Raw genomic sequence first — 19,434 nt, 5'->3', positions numbered from 1 at the left:
ACAGTGTGCTTAAACCTTAATTGGATACAAGCTGTGAACTAAGTATATAAATGGATGAATGAACTGATATACAGTGGAACTCCTCTACACCGGACACCCTCTGGACCAAGTAAAAAGTCCACTTTTGAGAGGTATCCGGTTTAGAGAGGTTCTCTTATGTACATATATTTAAAAAGGGCCTATGAGAAATGTCCGGTTTTGAGGGGATTCCAATTTACAGAGGTTTCACTGTATGATTAGTTGCTGTGCCCCTATTAGGTGTAAGACCACTAAACCGACTTCTCTCTCATTAACCACCAACTACTAATCACTAACCCACTGTCCTGGACAGACAGCCCAGATAGCTGACATGTGTGCCCAGGACAGCATACTTGAACCTTAATTGGATATAAGCACTGAACTCCATATATAAATGGATGAATGAACTGATATATGATTACCGGGTAATCACCGCCACCCCCTAGTAGGTGTAAGACCACTACACCGACTTCTCTCTCATTGACCACTAATTAGCTAACCACTAACCCACTGTCCTGCACAGACAGCCAAGATAGTTGAGGTGTGTTTTGGGGTTACCTTAAATGGATATAAGCACGAAAAAATATATAAACAAATGAAGCGAGTAAGTGAACCATACCGTGCCTTCCACTTGAGGGACTCCATAGTAAATCTTCTGTAAGTCACAGAGGATGTCCGTGCTGGACTTTCCCATCGGGTGAGGTCCATGGTAGACCTGGTCCAGCACTGAGTAGAACACCTGCTGTTGGAGATCCTGAATAACAGAATAATATACAGACACACTCAGAACAACTTCTGTTGGAGATCCTGACTAACAGAATAATACACACAGACACTCAGAACACCTGCTGTTGGAGATCCTGTACAGCGGGGAAATACACAGAGAGACACTCAGAACACCTCCTGTTGGAGATCCTGTACAGTGGGGAAATACACACAGACACTCAGAACACTTGCGTTGGAGCTCCTGTACAGCGGGGAAATACACACAGACACTCAGAACACCTGCTGTTGGAGATCCTGTACAGTGGGGAAATACACACAGAGACACTCAGAACACCTGCTGTTGGAGATCCTGTACAGTGGGGAAATACACACAGACACTCAGAACACCTGCTGTTGGAGATCCTGTACAGCGGGGAAATACACACAGACACTCAGAACACCTGCTGTTGGAGATCCTGTACAGCGGGGAAATACACAGAGAGACACTCAGAACACCTGCTGTTGGAGATCCTGTACAGTGGGGAAATACACACAGAGACACTCAGAACACTTGCGTTGGAGCTCCTGTACAGTGGGGAAATACACACAGAGACACTCAGAACACTTGCGTTGGAGCTCCTGTACAGCGGAGAAATAAACACAGATACTCAGAACACCTGCTGTTGGAGATCCTGTACAGTGGGGAAATACACACAGAGACACTCAGAACACTTGCGTTGGAGCTCCTGTACAGCGGGGAAATACACACAGTTACTCAGAACACCTGCTGTTGGCGATCCTGTACAGCGGGCAAATACACACAGACACTCAGAACACCTGCTGTTGGAGATCCTGTACAGTGGGGAAATACACAGAGAGACACTCAGAACACCTGCTGTTGGAGATCCTGTACAGTGGGGAAATACACACACAGACACTCAGAACACCTGCTGTTGGAGATCCTGTACAGTGGGGAAATACACACAGAGACACTCAGAACACTTGCGTTGGAGCTCCTGTACAACGGGGAAATACACACAGATACTCAGAACACCTGCTGTTGGAGATCCTGTACAGTGGGGAAATACACACAGAGACACTCAGAACACTTGCGTTGGAGCTCTTGTACAGCGGGGAAATACACACAGATATTCAGAACACCTGCTGTTGGCGATCCTGTACAGCGGGCAAATACACACAGGCACTCAGAACACCTCCTGTTGGAGATCCTGTACAGTGTGAAAATACACACAGACACTCAGAACACCTGCTGTTGGAGATCCTGTACAGTGGGGAAATACACAGAGAGACACTCAGAACACCTGCTGTTGGAGATCCTGTACAGTGGGGAAATACACAGAGAGACACTCAGAACACCTGCTGTTGGAGATCCTGTACAGTGGGGAAATACACAGAGATACACTCAGAACACCTGCTGTTGGAGATCCTGTACAGTGGGGAAATACACACAGAGACACTCAGAACACTTGCGTTGGAGCTCCTGTACAGTGGGGAAATACACACAGATACTCAGAACACCTGCTGTTGGAGATCCTGTACAGCGGGGAAATACACACAGACACTCAGAACACCTGCTGTTGGAGATCCTGTACAGCGGGGAAATACACACAGACACTCAGAACACCTGCTGTTGGAGATCCTGTACAGCGGGGAAATACACACAGACACTCAGAACACTTGCTGTTGGAGATCCTGTACAGTAGGGAAATACACACAGACACTCAAAACACCTGCTGTTGGAGATCCTGTACAGTGGGGAAATACACACAGAGACACTCAGAACACTTGCGTTGGAGCTCTTGTACAGCGGGGAAATACACACAGATATTCAGAACACCTGCTGTTGGCGATCCTGTACAGCGGGCAAATACACACAGGCACTCAGAACACCTCCTGTTGGAGATCCTGTACAGTGTGAAAATACACACAGACACTCAGAACACCTGCTGTTGGAGATCCTGTACAGTGGGGAAATACACAGAGAGACACTCAGAACACCTGCTGTTGGAGATCCTGTACAGTGGGGAAATACACAGAGATACACTCAGAACACCTGCTGTTGGAGATCCTGTACAGTGGGGAAATACACACAGAGACACTCAGAACACTTGCGTTGGAGCTCCTGTACAGTGGGGAAATACACACAGATACTCAGAACACCTGCTGTTGGAGATCCTGTACAGCGGGGAAATACACACAGACACTCAGAACACCTGCTGTTGGAGATCCTGTACAGCGGGGAAATACACACAGACACTCAGAACACTTGCTGTTGGAGATCCTGTACAGTGGGGAAATACACACAGACACTCAGAACACTTGCTGTTGGAGATCCTGTACAGTAGGGAAATACACACAGACACTCAAAACACCTGCTGTTGGAGATCCTGTACAGTGGGGAAATACACACAGAGACACTCAGAACACTTGCGTTGGAGCTCCTGTACAGCAGGGAAATACACACAGATACTCAGAACACCTGCTGTTGGAGATCCTGTACAGTGGGGAAATACACACAGACACTCAGAACACTTGCTGTTGGAGATCCTGTACAGTGGGGAAATACACACAGACACTCAGAACACTTGCTGTTGGAGATCCTGTACAGTAGGGAAATACACACAGACACTCAGAACACTTGCTGTTGGAGATCCTGTACAGTAGGGAAATACACACTCAGAACACTTGCGTTGGAGCTCCTGTACAGTGGGGAAATACACACAGAGACACTCAGAACACTTGCGTTGGAGCTCCTGTACAGTGGGGAAATACACACAGATACTCAGAACACCTGCTGTTGGAGATCCTGTACAGTGGGGAAATACACACAGACACTCAGAACACCTCCTGTTGGAGATCCTGTACAGTGGGGAAATACACACAGACACTCAGAACACCTGCTGTTGGAGATCCTGTACAGCGGGGAAATACACACAGACACTCAGAACACCTGCTGTTGGAGATCCTGTACAGCGGGGAAATACACACAGACACTCAGAACACCTCCTGTTGGAGATCCTGTACAGCGGGGAAATACACACAGACACTCAGAACACCTGCTGTTGGAGATACTGTACAGCGGGGAAATACACACAGACACTCAGAACACCTGCTGTTGGAGATCCTGTACAGCGGGGAAATACACACAGACACTCAGAACACCTGCTGTTGGAGATCCTGTACAGCGGGGAAATACACACAGACACTCAGAACACCTGCTGTTGGAGATCCTGTACAGCGGGGAAATACACACAGACACTCAGAACACTTGCTGTTGGAGATCCCGAATAAGAGAATAATACACACAGACACTCAGAACACCTGCTGTTAGAGATCCTGCAATGCCACTCCCACATATATTTGCTGATGATTTGTTTTGCTCATACCCAGATGAACGTAAAAGAAATAACAGACAATACTTAAAATTAAATTTGAATCATACAGGCTAATAATAACACAAAAACGTCATTCTTTATTTTGAATTATTTTTTATCCATAAACAATAACGCTCAATAAGACAACTTGCCCGTATAAAATCAGATATGACGTTCCCTGACGATGTAATTTTTACGCTTATCGAAAAATGAACCAACTCCTGTTGCTACGTCTGGACCAATGGGATGACGTTACATTGTAATGAATAAACAGAAATTTAATTATAAAAAAATAACAATAATAATATGGATAATAAAGAAATTATACACTCGTGTGTGTATCGTACGGAATTTACAAAACTAGTGTCAGGATTTATGTATTACCCTCGCCTTCGCTTGCGTAATCAAAAAATCCTGACGCGTTTCGTGAAATTAGTACGATACACAAGCTCATATAACAATCTCTATATATTACACTGCATTTTAAAGCACATTTTAATACTCTACTGCAGCTTACAGTACTTGCACACAGTTAATTCACCTACTAAACAGCAGTATAAATTTAAAAAAGAAAAAGTGTTTTGTGTAACAACACCACTATTTATAATTTTATTAATCATCGGCTATTGAATGTCAAACATAGGGTCATTTTGACACAGTCATAGAGAAGAAACCCACTACATTTTTTCATTAGTAGCAAGGGATCTTTTATATGCACCATCCCACAGACAGGATAGCACATACATGTACATATACCACAGCCTCTGATATACCAGTCATGGTGCACTGGCTGGAACGAGAGATAACCCAATGGGTCCACCGATGGGGATTGATCCCAGACCGACCGCACATCAAGCAAGCGCTTTATCACTGGGTTACGTCCTGACCCCAGTTTAAATTACATACACAAACGTGTATGTATGGCAGTCTAAAAGTACATACAGATACTAAATATATGCGGCATAGCAGTATAAAATACACACAAGATATTACGTTTATATTATAACTCAGTTTAAAGTACATACACACACTGTCACACTCCACTAAATATTACTAAAGACATTCCAGCACAAACACATATTATCAAGACATATACAGAACTTCACATACATTGTTTTCACTTCCTATTCATTGCACGAGTTTATTTTGCGGAAGAATATATACCACGAGACCGCTTAGCGATCGAGTGGTATGTTCTGTCACAAAATAAACTATTGAAATAAAAAGTAAGCGAAAACAATAAGTTCTGAATTTATTACATACCTTCTTTTATGTTTTACAAAAATGGTTTTTAATTTAACGTCATAACAACACTTTGTTAAATCTATCATTAATGCTCCTTTCATGGATTTACTTGACGTTAAGAATCATACTCTGTGGGCAGCCTTGTGTAATATTTCAAATACGATGTGACGTCATTTGTAAATCATATATGATGTCAGTAAAGAAAAGACGCTAACTGCAGTAAAAAGAAAAAGGGAATTCCTCATTTAAAAGTTCCCATCCATATTGCACATATGTGCGATACAAAATAAATATATCACACGGTTTCAAAATGCCTTTATTACTATAGTAAGATTGAATAGGTGTGTAATAAATACATAAAAAGCATAATGTTTTGCTGCATTTACAAATAGAAAAATAAAGCTAAAAGTTTTCATCGCTAGTTTAAATCTACCCAGACCATGTGTTTGTGTATAACAGAAAGGCTTACCGATGCAGCAAACATTTTCTTGGAGTTGCAGAGATTGTGAATGGTCGCTACGTCAAGTTTCTCCCCAGTCTTGTAGTGATGAGCAAATGAAGAGATGACCTAAGTAACAAGCATTCTGAGAGTACTGCTAAAGTAATGCATATCGCCTACTGAACCCAACAATTTTTCGTAATCTCCTATTAAATTCGAGTGACATACCTTTGTGAAAAGTGGGTAAATCATAAAGAAAGATAAACTTGATCAGTAACAGTACATGATGAAGAAATATAAAAAATTTCATCTCAAAAAATTTCATTGCAAAAAACAAAACAAAAAAAAAGCCCAGAAAACAAAATTTTAAATGTTCTACGTTCATAAGCTATATAACTCCATCAAAAATGGGTAAATTGCCATGAAAGTCAAAACTGATCTGTAACAGTACATAATAAAGCTATACACAACATTTCAGGTCAGTATCTTAAGGCATTCTAAAACAATCATTCGGAAAGCTACATGTATATGTGGGACAGACAGACAGACGGACAGACAGACAGACAGAAGGAGATGAAACCTATAGTCCCCTCTGGTTGGACCGTAATTGATCTGTAACAGTATATGATAAAGCTATACACAAAATTGCAGTTCAATATCTCAAGGCCTTCTAAAACAATCATTCAGAAAGCTACATGTACACATGTATATGTGGGACAAACGGACAGACAGAAGGACAGAGATGAAACCTATAGTCCTCTCCAATTGGATCGGTAGAGAACTACCTGTAATAATAAAACATTGTAGAAATATATACTGAGCAACAAAAGAAATGCAATTATTTTACTCTATTTTGGTTTTTATGATACAATTAAATCGGCAAAGAGACTGTCAAAATAGGCTTAAAATATCCAAAAGACCTTGATCATGTTAATTGTCGGTGGGTCCTATTTCTCACTCCAGACAATATCCTGTGAGATACTACATATAAAAGATCCCTTGCTGCTAATTAATCAAAACAAGTAGCCCATGGAGTGATGCCAGCAGGTTTCCTCTGTAATTATCTTTGTCGTCCAAATTACCTACCTGTAATTACAATGTGTTCAATTCTATGATGGGATAGCAGGACTCAGACTTAATGGCGGCAACTGCGAGATCAGAGATGGGGTAATCGTAATCAGTAATGGTAATCGATTGTAATCAATTATATGTTTTCATGTAATCGCAATCGTAATCGATTACATTGCTAATGTAATCGTAATCAGCGATTACTTTCATGATTACTTATAATTATTTAACTAAACTTAGATGTGTTTAGCATCAACTCCAGTAACAGTGCCTATAGTTAGAAGCAGTACTGGTCAGTCAGTCGAACTGATCTCCCATTGTCTACTACTCTCATAGTAAAACTATTATTTGCCTTGAGAAACAGGGGATCATAACATCTGGACTATCAAATGAATGTTACCCAGGGAATGAAGACACACATTCACATAATGGTATCTATCGTTTATGTTTACTATAAAACCACTTGAATGAATACAGTGTTCTAGCTAGCAATATATAAAAGGGCGCTGCACCATGCCCCAGTTTTGTGTCCTAATTCATTGCCGTAAAAAATGAATAATATATACTCTTCAAAAGAAGAAACGCAAAACCACATTGTCGTAACATTTGGAGAATTGATTTAATTATTGAATGGTGAGTCCGATAATTACCAAATGTTGCAGGATTGTTCACAATTCACTCTAGTCCATTGTGAGTAAGTGATAGGACACACCACCAAGGTCAAGGTCATCTGGAGTCAATACCGGGTGTGGCCTCCGCGTGTGTTGACAACTGCCTGGCATCGCCTGCCCATTGAAGCAACCAGAGTACGGATGACGTCCCGGGGGATGGTGGCCCACTCGGCCTGCAAGGCTGCTGCCAGCTCGGGCAGGGTCTGGGGCTGTGGTTGTCGCTGTCGGAGGCGTCGGTCCAACTCGTCCCATAGATGCTCAATTGGGTTCAAATCCGGTGATATCGATGGCCAAGGAAGGACATTAATGTTGTTGTTCTGTAGGAAAGCCGTTGTGAGACGTGCTGTGTGAGGCCTGGCGTTGTCATGTTGGAACACTGCGTTGGCGTTGGCCATAACTGGAACGATGTGTGGCCGGAGGATCTGGTCAATGTAGCCCTGTGCATTCAGGTTGCCCTGCACGTGGACCAGGTCAGTTCTGCCAGTGTGTGAGATGGCTGCCCACACCATGACACTACCCCCGCCGAATCTGTCCACTTCCTGCACGCAGTTTGCCGCATAACGTTCACCACGACGCCTATACACGCGACATCTTCCATCATGACGTCGGAGCAGAAATCGGGACTCGTCACTGAACCACACCTGTCTCCATCGCAGTTGAGGCCATTGTCGATGAATCTGGCACCACTGCAGTCGGAGTCGACGGTGTTGTGGTGTTAAGATGACACCTCGAACTGGACGTCTGGCATGAATTCCTACCTCACGTAGGCGGTTCCGTACGGTCTGGTTGGATATCCTGCGCAAACCTGGTATTGCTGCGGCTGTGGAGGTGGCAGTAGTCAATCGTTCCCGAAGGTGGCGTACCCGGATGTAGCGGTCCTGCCCGGTGGTAGTGACCCGTGGTCGACCGGATCTAGGGAGGTCACGTGTTGATCCATGTTGCTGGTAACGGTCCCACAGTCTGGAGATGGTGCTTGGGGACACATGGAATGCCCTGGCAACGGCCGTTCTGGATTCGCCTGCATCTAGTCGGCCGATGGCATTGTTTCTCTGCAGTTCACTGAGACGTGGCATGTCCTGGATTGTCAACTGTCGGCCAGATACAGAGGCCAGGCAAGTGAACACCCTGCACTTTTATACTGTCGGTGTTCATGTTGCACGTGCAGACAACGCACGTGCAGTGGTGACATGGTTTGCACGTGGCTGCGTTTTTGTGAATATTCACATTTTGGAACTTTATTGTACAGTAGCTGCGTTTTATCGAATGTAACCGTGGGAATGTGTTTGGGACATGCAATGACCTTATATTCACAAAGCATGAACCGGTAGGAAACATAAAATCGGAGTTATAACCCATTTGTACCCTTTTGCATTTCTTTTTTTGAAGAGTAGATATATATATATATATATATACATATATACATGTATATATATATATATATATATATATATATATACACACAGTAGAATCTCATTGGCTCGAACACTGTCGGTGCATCAAAGTCTGTTCGACCCATCGGGTAGTTCGAACCATGCATTCGGCCATTTTTGGGTGCTTCTGTAACACAAAAACCAATCGGAAAACCTCGCATATTTCCGTAAAACTGGCTTGGGCGAGATGGTCCGATTGACTCATGAGTAACGAAGTCGCCTTCAAATGTCGGATGAAGATACATATTTGTAACTATTATTTATCACCGTTGAATAAACAAATAACAAACACACTGGTAGTCTGTATTTATAAATATTTATTAATTTAAAAAATCATTCTTTATTATGCTGTTGTAGAATCTTTTGCGACATATTGACAACATTGAGAAAAGAATGAAAGTGCATGAAGCACAGGCGGAGGCCCTTTACCTTTTATTGTTGTAATCACTACATTACATTGATCTCTCCTGTATTTCAAGTTAAAAACAAAATATGCCGACGCTCATGCATAGAGTAGCGATTAAAATGATTAAAGTAAACCGGCGAGGCCGAACTAGGCTCACCAATGGATTGGTGTTTCATGCAAGGTTCATTCAGCTCACGATTATCGTAGTACTATTATCTGTACTAGAAAGATAATTACCGATAGGTGCTAAATAAACAACATGAGAAGCCGGCATATGATCTAGGATTAATTCGTCCACTTCCGAATTTATATTAACTTACTTTGTGACTGACGTGAAAGGGTCAATGAAAAATTCGTAAATAAATATAAATTATTTTTTGTATTTCTTCGGATAGACTTAGTCGTTCGAGATATATATGTTTAATTTTACAGTTCGGACAAATAAACTGGTTCGAGAGAAACCTTCTGTTCGACCCTAGGGGTATTCGACCAATCAGCACCAAAATAAAAGGGTTTAATAGAGAAAAAATTTGGGACATTGTTCTTGGTTCGAGAATACCGGTAGGTTCGACCGTTGGGCGTTCGAGCCAATGAGATTCTACTGTATATATATATATATATATATATATATATATATATATATATATATATATATATATATATATATATATATTTGTTTTTATAATAAAACACTTGTGTTCCTCTGAATGCAAATACAGCGTTATCACGGGTCTGAATTCAACTAAGAAATGCTTGACAATATCTCGTTTTGTCACAGGTGTGAAAGTCCACCAATGGTACAGTGGCAAACTTTCTTTTGTTTTGTTAGTGGTTACGACTGTAGACGGGCAGCCAGCCAGTCGTATCAAGCTTGATTCGCAGACACAACCACAAATAACGTAACTAATTAAGCAAGCACCCAGTTGAAAGTATTCTATCATCCTAAACCTTGGTTTATTTTCCTTTAAAATAGCTTAAAATATTAATACGTCTGATAAAAATTCCCGAAAGCTGATTTTAATAGATGTTCTACGAAACTAGGCACTTCTAATGATACCAAAATAAACATACCCAGACCAAGATACTTGTAATTTTCACCGATACAATTGGATCCTTATAATATGGCACAAAGCAAGCATGACTACAAATCAATTCATTAATAATAGTCATTTTTAGAATGTCAACAATTAAATGCAATGAGCAACTTTTGCACATGTATGTGTATGCAGATATCAATTTAATTATTTATTTACTTGTTATTTCTTTTCTTTCATTCTTTATTTCTTCATTTGTAGATTTAAAAAAAAAAACCCAAGTAATAGAGATCAGACAGTTTGCAATTACTAATTATGGCTTATTTTAATAATATAACAAAATATATAAGTTATGCATTGATACAATAATTATACCTATGGTTATGGGTACCTTTTTGTCAATAATCCAAATTTAAGAATAATAAATCTGGTTTTGGAAACCAATTCCCTCCCTGCAATATACATACGTTTATAAATGTTTGAAATAATTTAATAAATAATCCAAAATGATCCATTATGTCTCTCAATGAATGAAGTCGGTATGGTTGTAAAGTGTATAACTTCATGGTGGTAACATCAATTCATTATTTGTGTAGATTTGTGGAAATGTAATCATGATTGTAATCATGATTGCTAGACAATGTATTCGCAATCGTAATCGATTACTTTCAATTATCTTGTAATCGTAATCGTGACATTCTAAAGTAATTGTAATCTCTGTGTGAGATATAAATTGCTGCAAGTACAGAGCATCACAGTGCTGTTAGTAAAGCTCCTCAACAAAGTTTGTTTTGTTTAACAACACCACTAGAGCACATTGATTAATTAATCATTGGCTATTGAATGTCAAACATTTGGTAATTATGACTCGTGGTCATCAGAAGAAACCCGCTACATTTTTCGTAATGCATCAAGGGATCTTTTATATGCACTTTCCCACAGACAGAAAAAAACATACCACAGCCTTTGTCCAGTTGTGGTGCACTGGTTGGAACGAGAAAAAACACAATCAGCTGAATGGATCCAATGAGGTGGTTCGATCCTATGATGGAAGCACCTCAAGCGAGCACTCAACCAACTGAGCTAAATCCAGACCCAGCTCCTGAACAATGGCCAAATGTATACAGCTGGTGTACGTTATCTGCCAGTATGTAACACTTGTATATTTGAACTACATGTGTATGTCTACATGTCTACATATAGCAAAATAACCTTTCAGTCCTGTTAATTTGCTGCAAATGTTACTTTAAAAACAGAAGAAGTTTGTATTATTTAACGACATCACGAGAGAGAGAGAGAGAGAGAGAGAGAGAGAGAGAGAGAGAGAGAGAGAGAGAGAGAGAGAGAGAGAGAGAGAGAGAGAGACAGAGAGAGAGAGAGACAGACAGAGAGAGAGACAGAGTATCTTTAACATGCCCCTATACCACTACCCATTGTCCTCAGTGGGAAGGATTCCAACTGAATAATTTCAAATAAATTAAATAAAACTAAATTTCGCCTTTCTTTCGTTTTTAATATATTATTGTTATTAACATTAAATTTTAAAGTGGTTTTAGTGGAAACAATTTATATTTAAAACCACGGCCATGTACATACAATTACATAAATGCTTAACATTCAAGTAACTCACCCTTGGATCTGATGCAAAGAACTCCATTAAAACAGAAGGTACTTCGACAAAATCAGTGGAACATCTTGTGCCTGTAAAAAAACACAGATGTTAGAAAAGTGGTTTGAAATATTTAAAAATAGTGATGGTTAGTTTTCAGGTACAAAGACCTTGAGGTTGGAAGAGGGTTTGGGGAAGCAAGTATCCCCTTGCCATCTGGCCTCATACCACAATTAATTTTGCTATATGTTTCTATATAGCCTTAGTGGCTATAACATTTTTATTAATATCAGCAGGCCCGTGAAGTTTTGTATGTACCTTTGCCTGCATGGGGGACACATACCCTGAAAAGGACAACCCCTGTTGTCCAGCTCTTTCTCCCAGCATATTGGTTTAAACAGACACACCCTCTAAACCAGGCCGGAGTACACTCATTTTACACAAAAAGCACTACTTTTGCATGGGCCGGAATTACCACAAACAAGTCTTCAATGTCAACAAGTTACACATGTTTACAAACTACATGCTATCCCCTGTCACTTCAGTCAAACAGTTGCCACTTCATAGATGTCTGCCATGAAATAATCACAGTCAAACAGCAGACTACTTGCGCGGTGAAACTTCCGGATTTTGGACAACCAAATGGGAAGATAACTGTAATCTGAGGCCATCTAAATGAATTACATGAAATGTTGATATTTGGGCCACCCCATGAAAAATTACAAATCTGTTTTTTTACCTTTCCTGAGAAACTAATCATACATGAGACCTATTGGTGGTTGGTCCATCCCATCATAGAATACATTGCATGACTGGATTGACCAAATCGTTTTTGACAAACAAATTGTATCTGAGACATGTTGGTATTTGGTCCGTCCCAAAAATAGAATGTATCACATGTCAGGACTTAACATAGCTGACCTTACATATCCGGATTCAACATATCTTTCTCAACAAACTGATTGTACCTGAGACATGTTGGTATTTGGTCCGTCCCAACATGGAATGCATGGCGTGCCCGAACTCGTGGAAGAGGTTCTCCATCATGCCCGGCGTGAGGAGGGAAGGACAGCTGACCTGTGGCTGAGGCAGATTGAGCTGCAGGACGACGATCGGGTGCTGGTACGTCCCGTCTTCACGCTGGCGGCCACACTGGATCGTGAACTGGCAGTCCTGATACACAATAACAACACATTACAGTCCAGGTCATTGACAACATCGAAAAGGAAAAAAAGGTTAATGTTAGTTTTGTTTAATGACTCCACTAGAGCACACTGATTTATTAATCATCGGGTATTGGATGTAAAAAAAAATAGTTAATGTTTGATTTGTTTAATGATACCACTAGAGCACACTGATTTATTAATCATCGGGTATTGGATGTAAAAAAAAATAGTTAATGTTTCATTTGTTTAATGATACCACTAGAGCACACTGATTTATTAATCATTGGGTATTGGATGTCAAAAATGTTACATTTTTCCCATTCGCATCAAGCGTATTAAAAACGATCCCTTATTTAGCAAAGGATTTCCTCTAAGACTATCTAGAATGCAGGGTTTCTAGAATTTATACAAAATCCACTAGCCATGGGATCAGTGATTTAAAACTTTTACTAGCCACGATTAAAAATTCACTAGCCCAACTTTAATTTAAGTTAATACAATTTTACTAAATAATAGTAATAATCGAATATGTCACATAAAGAGGGAAATAAGAGCTTAAAACACTAAAAATGGGAGTTGGGGTGAGGGTATGATATTCATGTTTACAAAATAGACGTTAACTGTAACATTTGACAACAAAAATGGACTAGCCATCGGGCATGGCAATAGTAGTTATTTACTAGCCCAACATTGAATATCACTAGCTATGGGGTTACCATAATCTAGAAACCCTGTAGAATGTGTTGTAATAATGAAATTTTAAGAATGATTAATGAATGACTTAATGTTTCATGACGCCCTAGCACACAAATACACATCGACTATTGGGTGTCAAATAAAGTCCATAAATATTATGAATATGAAATGTTAACACACCAAATTGCTGATGTCCGATATATGCCACGCTGTCACTAAGAGGACCATACAAAAATAAAAAGGCCAAATTTGCAAAGCCTATTTTAGACTTGTACGTGTTTAACTACGTACATTTACAATGTGTTGAAGAAAAAAAACAGGCTTTATAAATTCGGCCCTAAGTGGATTCATACACAGTGAAGTTTAAAGACTTTGAGACAAATTTATAAAGCCTATTTGTGACTTACACGTCTTTAACTACATATATTTAAGAATAACAGGCTTCGTAAATATGGGCCATAATGTTTTACCTGATTAGCCTTCCCTGGTCTCTCATAGAAATCACAATATATGTATCCCAGCGTTCCCTCTGTCCTGTGAACAACCGCCTGAAATAACATAGATATCTAGTCAATGTTACAACCAAAAACATGTTCATCTCCCATTCAAATCAGTGTTTAGTTAATACTTCAACACTTCAGAGTAACCTGTATGGCAGTGTGTGTGTCTGTCTGTCCGTCCGTCCATCCGTCCGTCCCTAACCCTACCCATCCTTTTATTCTGTGTTTTAGGGAGCAGACAACAACCAGGGACTTCTGGCAGCCCTACGCCTCACAAGTACCTCTGAAAGAACCAGTAAGTATCTATATTAAAAAGGTAAGTAAAGATATTATATATTATTATTATTTAAAGTTCATCAATAAATTTAAATATTTTATCACTGTTTGTTTAATGTCCATTTCTGTAAGTCATCTTTAAAAGCACTCACGTTCTTGTACTTTTTATTAACCACAAAACAATTACGTTTTCTGTCCGGTTTTAAGTTGTACCACAGTACAGCTTCTCGTTTAACTGTTCCTCCTATGTTTGTTTTGTACGAATCTTTTATTCCAAACAAAGAAACACTCTTGTCACTGTCACTACTATCACCACTGTAGCTGTCGCTCTTGTCTGGTTTCAGTCGTTGCGTTTTCAGCAGTCTTGATACAGGTTCTCTGGGGCACCCAAAGTCACACACTGCGCTTGTGTTTACCTTGGCTTCTTTATTTGTTGGTGTCGCTGGTGTTGTTGACGCATCCGTGTCCGTGCTGTCTTCACATTACTGCTGCCAGTGGAATATTTACCAATTTCTAAACATCATAAGACCAGATACCTCCATACTGTAATTCAACCTATTCCTGCCATTGACTGACATACTTACCAGTTTGTATACATCATAAAACCAGCTCTCTCCATGCTGTAGTTAACCCATTCCTGCCATTGACTGACATACTTACCAGTTTGTAAACATCATAAGACCAGCTCTCTCCATGTTGTAGTTAACCCATTCCTGCCATTGACTCACATACTTACCTGTTTGTAAACATCGTAAGACCAGTTCTCTCCATGCTGTAGTTAACCTATTCCTGCCATTGACTGACATACTTACCAGTTTGTAAACATCGTAAGACCAGCTCTCTCCATGCTGTAGTTAACCCATTCCTGCCATTGACTGACATACTTACCAGTTTGTAAACATCATAAGACCAGCTCTCTCCATGTTGTAGTTAACCCATTCCTGCCATTGACTCACATACTTACCTGTTTGTAAACATCGTAAGACCAGTTCTCTCCATGCTGTAGTTAACCTATTCCTGCCATTGACTGACATACCTACCAGTTTGTAAACATCGTAAGGTCAGCTCTCTCCATGCTGTAGTTAACCCATTCCTGCCATTGACTGACATACTTACCAGTTTGTAAACATCGTAAGACCAGCTCTCTCCATGCTGTAGTTAACCTATTCCTGCCATTGACTGATGTACTTACCAGTTTGTAAACATCGTAAGACCAGCTCTCTCCATACTGTAGTTAACCTATTCCTGCCATTGACTGATGTACTTACCAGTTTGTAAACATCGTAAGACCAGCTCTCTCCATGCTGTAGTTCAACCTTCTGGAAAGTGATGTCATACAGATGAGAGAAGAGATTGTTCAGACCTTCCATACAAGACCCGAGGGAGAAGTATGGAGCAAGTTCATCCGAGCTGATGTTACATCTGAAAAATACAAACAGCACCATTTGATAGAAAGAAAGGAAGACAGGTTTTATTTGACAACACTCAACACATTTTGTTTGTGGTTACATGGCGTCGGACCACACATATAATACGAGAGGAAACCCGCTACCGCTACACAATGGGCTACTCTTTCTGATTAGCAGCAAGGGATCTTTTATATGCAGTATCCCACAGATAGGATAGTATATAAGAAGGAAGGAAATGTTTTATTTAATGACGCACTTAACACATTTTATTTACGGTCATATGGCGTCGGACATATGGTTAAGGACCACACAGATATTGAGAGGAAACCCACTGTCACCACGTCATGGGCTACTCTTTTTGCTTAGCAGCAAGGGATTTTATATATGCACTGTCGCACAGACAGGATAATACATACCATGGTCTTTGATATACCAGTCGTGGTGCACTGGCTGAAATGAGAAATAGCCCAATGGGCCCACCAACGGGGATCGATCCTAGACTGACCGTGCATCAAGCAAGTGTTTTACCAATGGGTTACGTCTCGTCCCCCTACCCAGTATGATTTGAACCTGCAGGTTCATCATCTGGTTAAAATGGTGCAACCAGGTACAGGATGGAGTAGACAATGGCTTCGTGAGAATCCATTCACTCCTTGGCAGACCCATTGGGTTTTTTCCTATTCCAATCAGTACCTCATCATGACTGGTATATGAAAGGCTGTGGTATATGGCATCATCACTATCATCCTTATCATCATCGCCATTTTCATTAATTCCAGTCTGGAATGGGATTTACATGTAGCTAAGTTGGTGGAGAGCCTTGCTGAAGTGTTCAAGTCATGGGATTGAACCACCTCCAGGGCTTCTAGATTATGGTAGCCCCCCACTCCCATGGCTAGTGATATTCAGTTTTGGGCTAGTAAATAATTACTATAACTGGCTAGTGGGAAAAAAACCCTTGTCAAATGCATTTACATATTTTGTAAATATGAATATCCTTCCCTCTCTTTCCACCCCAATCTAAGGATTTTTAAGCTAAACTCCCTATTTAGGTGACATCTGATTATTACTATTAGTAAAGTTGTACTTATTTAAAGTATGGCTAGTGAATTTTTAATCATGGCTAGTACATTTTAAAAATCACTGATCCCATGGCTAGTGGATTTTATTCAAATTCTAGAAGCCCTGACCTCTGTGGAAACATTGGTTTTCTCATTCCAACCAGTACCCCATGACTGGTATATCAAAGGCTGTGGTGTGTGTCATTATCATTATTATTAATTCCAGTCTGGGGCATGATTTGGGTGTAGCTCAGTTATTAATTCCAGTCTGGGGCATGATTTGGGTGTAGCTCAGTTATTAATTCCAGTCTGGGGCATGATTTGGGTGTAGCTCAGTTATTAATTCCAGTCTGGGGCATGATTTGGGTGTAGCTCAGTTATTAATTCCAGTCTGGGGCATGATTTGGGTGTAGCTCAGTTATTAATTCCAGTCTGGGGCATGATTTGGGTGTAGCTCAGTTATTAATTCCAGTCTGGGGCATGATTTGGGTGTAGCTCAGTTATTAATTCCAGTCTGGGGCATGATTTGGGTGTAGCTCAGTCAGAAGAGTGCTAGCCTGAAGTGCTAGAGTTGTAGGATCGAACCACCTTGGCGAACCCACTGAGGTTTTCTCAGACTGGAATATTACAGTCTGTGGTATGTGCTATCCTGTGTGTGTTAAAGTGTATATAAAAGATCTCTCGTTACTAATGGGCAAATGTAGCGCGTTCCTCTAAAGACTCTATGTCAGAATGATCCAATGTTTCACATCCAGAAACCGATGATTAATTAGTCAATATGCTCTAGTAGTGTAGTCTGGGTGTAGCCAGAGAGGAAAAACTGCCAAGGCAAACCCAGACCTGTGAACTGTGAAATAAATATCAATGTCATGGGAAAAATAAAATAAATCTGGGGGAATTCCAGACAAGGCAAGCGCCTCGTCTGCCTCATGCTGGCTACGCCATTGGTAGTTAAACAAAAAACTGGTACTTTTTAATGTTACCTTTCTTGTCTGCCAACTGCAGTGTAATATGCGACGTCCCACGCCTGTAAGTCCTGTAACAGAGAATAACTAAAAGAATGAGTGTGTTACATCACTGTATAACATACATGTAGGTAGAGAATGGCAACATGATATAATATACTCAACAAAATTAATTAAGGCACAATAGACATTTGGTCAGTTCGGGAGCCATGTAGCTCAGTGGTACAAAAAAGAGAAAGAAATGTTTTATTTAACGACACACTCAATACATTTTATTTACGGTTATATGGCATCAGACATATGGTTAAGGACCACACAGATGCGGTGCATGCTAATATTTTTCAAGTACTGTGTATTGCATATACTAGTATCCTGTTGTCTACCAGATTCAGACTCAAGTTGTTGAATTTTGCTTATGCATTTCGTAATCTTTCGTCACATGAAAACGATAACTTTTTATCTTATGGGAGCATCCATTTTGTATCCCATAATCCTACTTACAACAATGGCGCCAGTTCGGTCATTTCCGTGAAATATATTTGCGAAAATTGCCGGCAATATCTCGGGTTATATCCGTGAACGGTATTAGGGAAGGTGGTCGAGACCGACTTTGGAAGTATTCACGCGCATAGCACAGTTGTTGTCGTCACTGACAAATTGAACTCCGCCAGATCTGTGATCAATACAAAGTACCGTAACTGCCTTGAACATTTTCGACCTCAGATATGGGCATTTGATCAGATGATTGCGAACGTGCAGGTGCGTTACTCGCGTAGTTGACTCGAAGTCAGCCAGTGATTATTTCAATCGCAACTTCTCGTCGAATTCCGTAGGCTAATTTATATTATACCAACAGATCTTATCGAGTTAAAAAAGTTGATAACTTGCTTAATACAAAACACAAATATTCGTACGTTTTTGTAATAGGCCTATTATAGATTTCTGTAAGGTGTTTACGTTGGGTGAAATTTTCAAATTTGATCAAAAATCAGTAATAAACGCAGTTGTATAACGTTCCGGTACTGTTAATAAATAAATATAGGTATTGCCGAATAATTCCGAATAGTTTCGTATAAAAAAAACCCCGAAGTTGCCTTATTTTTGGTGCATGCAGAATTTTAATGGTGCTTGTAACTTTTTTTTCAGCATGCACCTGGTGCATGTAGATTTGTTTTTTCATTTCTAGCCCTGTAGATGTAAGGCCACTACACCCTCTTCTCTCTCACTAACCACTAACCAACTAACAACTAACCCACTGTCGTGGACAGACATACCAGATAGCTGAGGTGTGTGCCCAGGACAGCGTGCTTGAACCTTAATTGGATATAAGCATGAAAATAG

The 19,434-nt window shown here is 40.3% G+C and overlaps 1 protein-coding gene across 2 annotated transcripts in view; it reads right to left on the bottom strand.

Moving 5' to 3' along the window:
- LOC121372889 (mitochondrial intermediate peptidase-like) overlaps window positions 1–19,434 on the bottom strand; it is a 47,784-nt gene that overhangs the window by 5,768 nt on the left and 22,582 nt on the right. For both annotated transcript variants that reach the window (XM_041499329.1, XM_041499335.1), the window contains exons 11-17: window positions 18,112–18,164; window positions 15,927–16,080; window positions 14,353–14,430; window positions 12,989–13,193; window positions 12,042–12,112; window positions 5,833–5,931; window positions 638–772 (exon numbers count right to left, since the gene is read on the bottom strand). In XM_041499329.1, the coding sequence (XP_041355263.1) occupies window positions 638–772; window positions 5,833–5,931; window positions 12,042–12,112; window positions 12,989–13,193; window positions 14,353–14,430; window positions 15,927–16,080; window positions 18,112–18,164 (795 nt within the window). The remainder of the gene's footprint in view (window positions 1–637; window positions 773–5,832; window positions 5,932–12,041; window positions 12,113–12,988; window positions 13,194–14,352; window positions 14,431–15,926; window positions 16,081–18,111; window positions 18,165–19,434) is intronic.

The sequence above is a fragment of the Gigantopelta aegis genome, chromosome 1 (assembly GCF_016097555.1).
Source record: "Gigantopelta aegis isolate Gae_Host chromosome 1, Gae_host_genome, whole genome shotgun sequence".
NCBI classification, from domain to species: Eukaryota; Metazoa; Mollusca; class Gastropoda; order Neomphalida; family Peltospiridae; genus Gigantopelta; species Gigantopelta aegis.
This window is presented reverse-complemented; position numbering and strand designations above follow the sequence as displayed.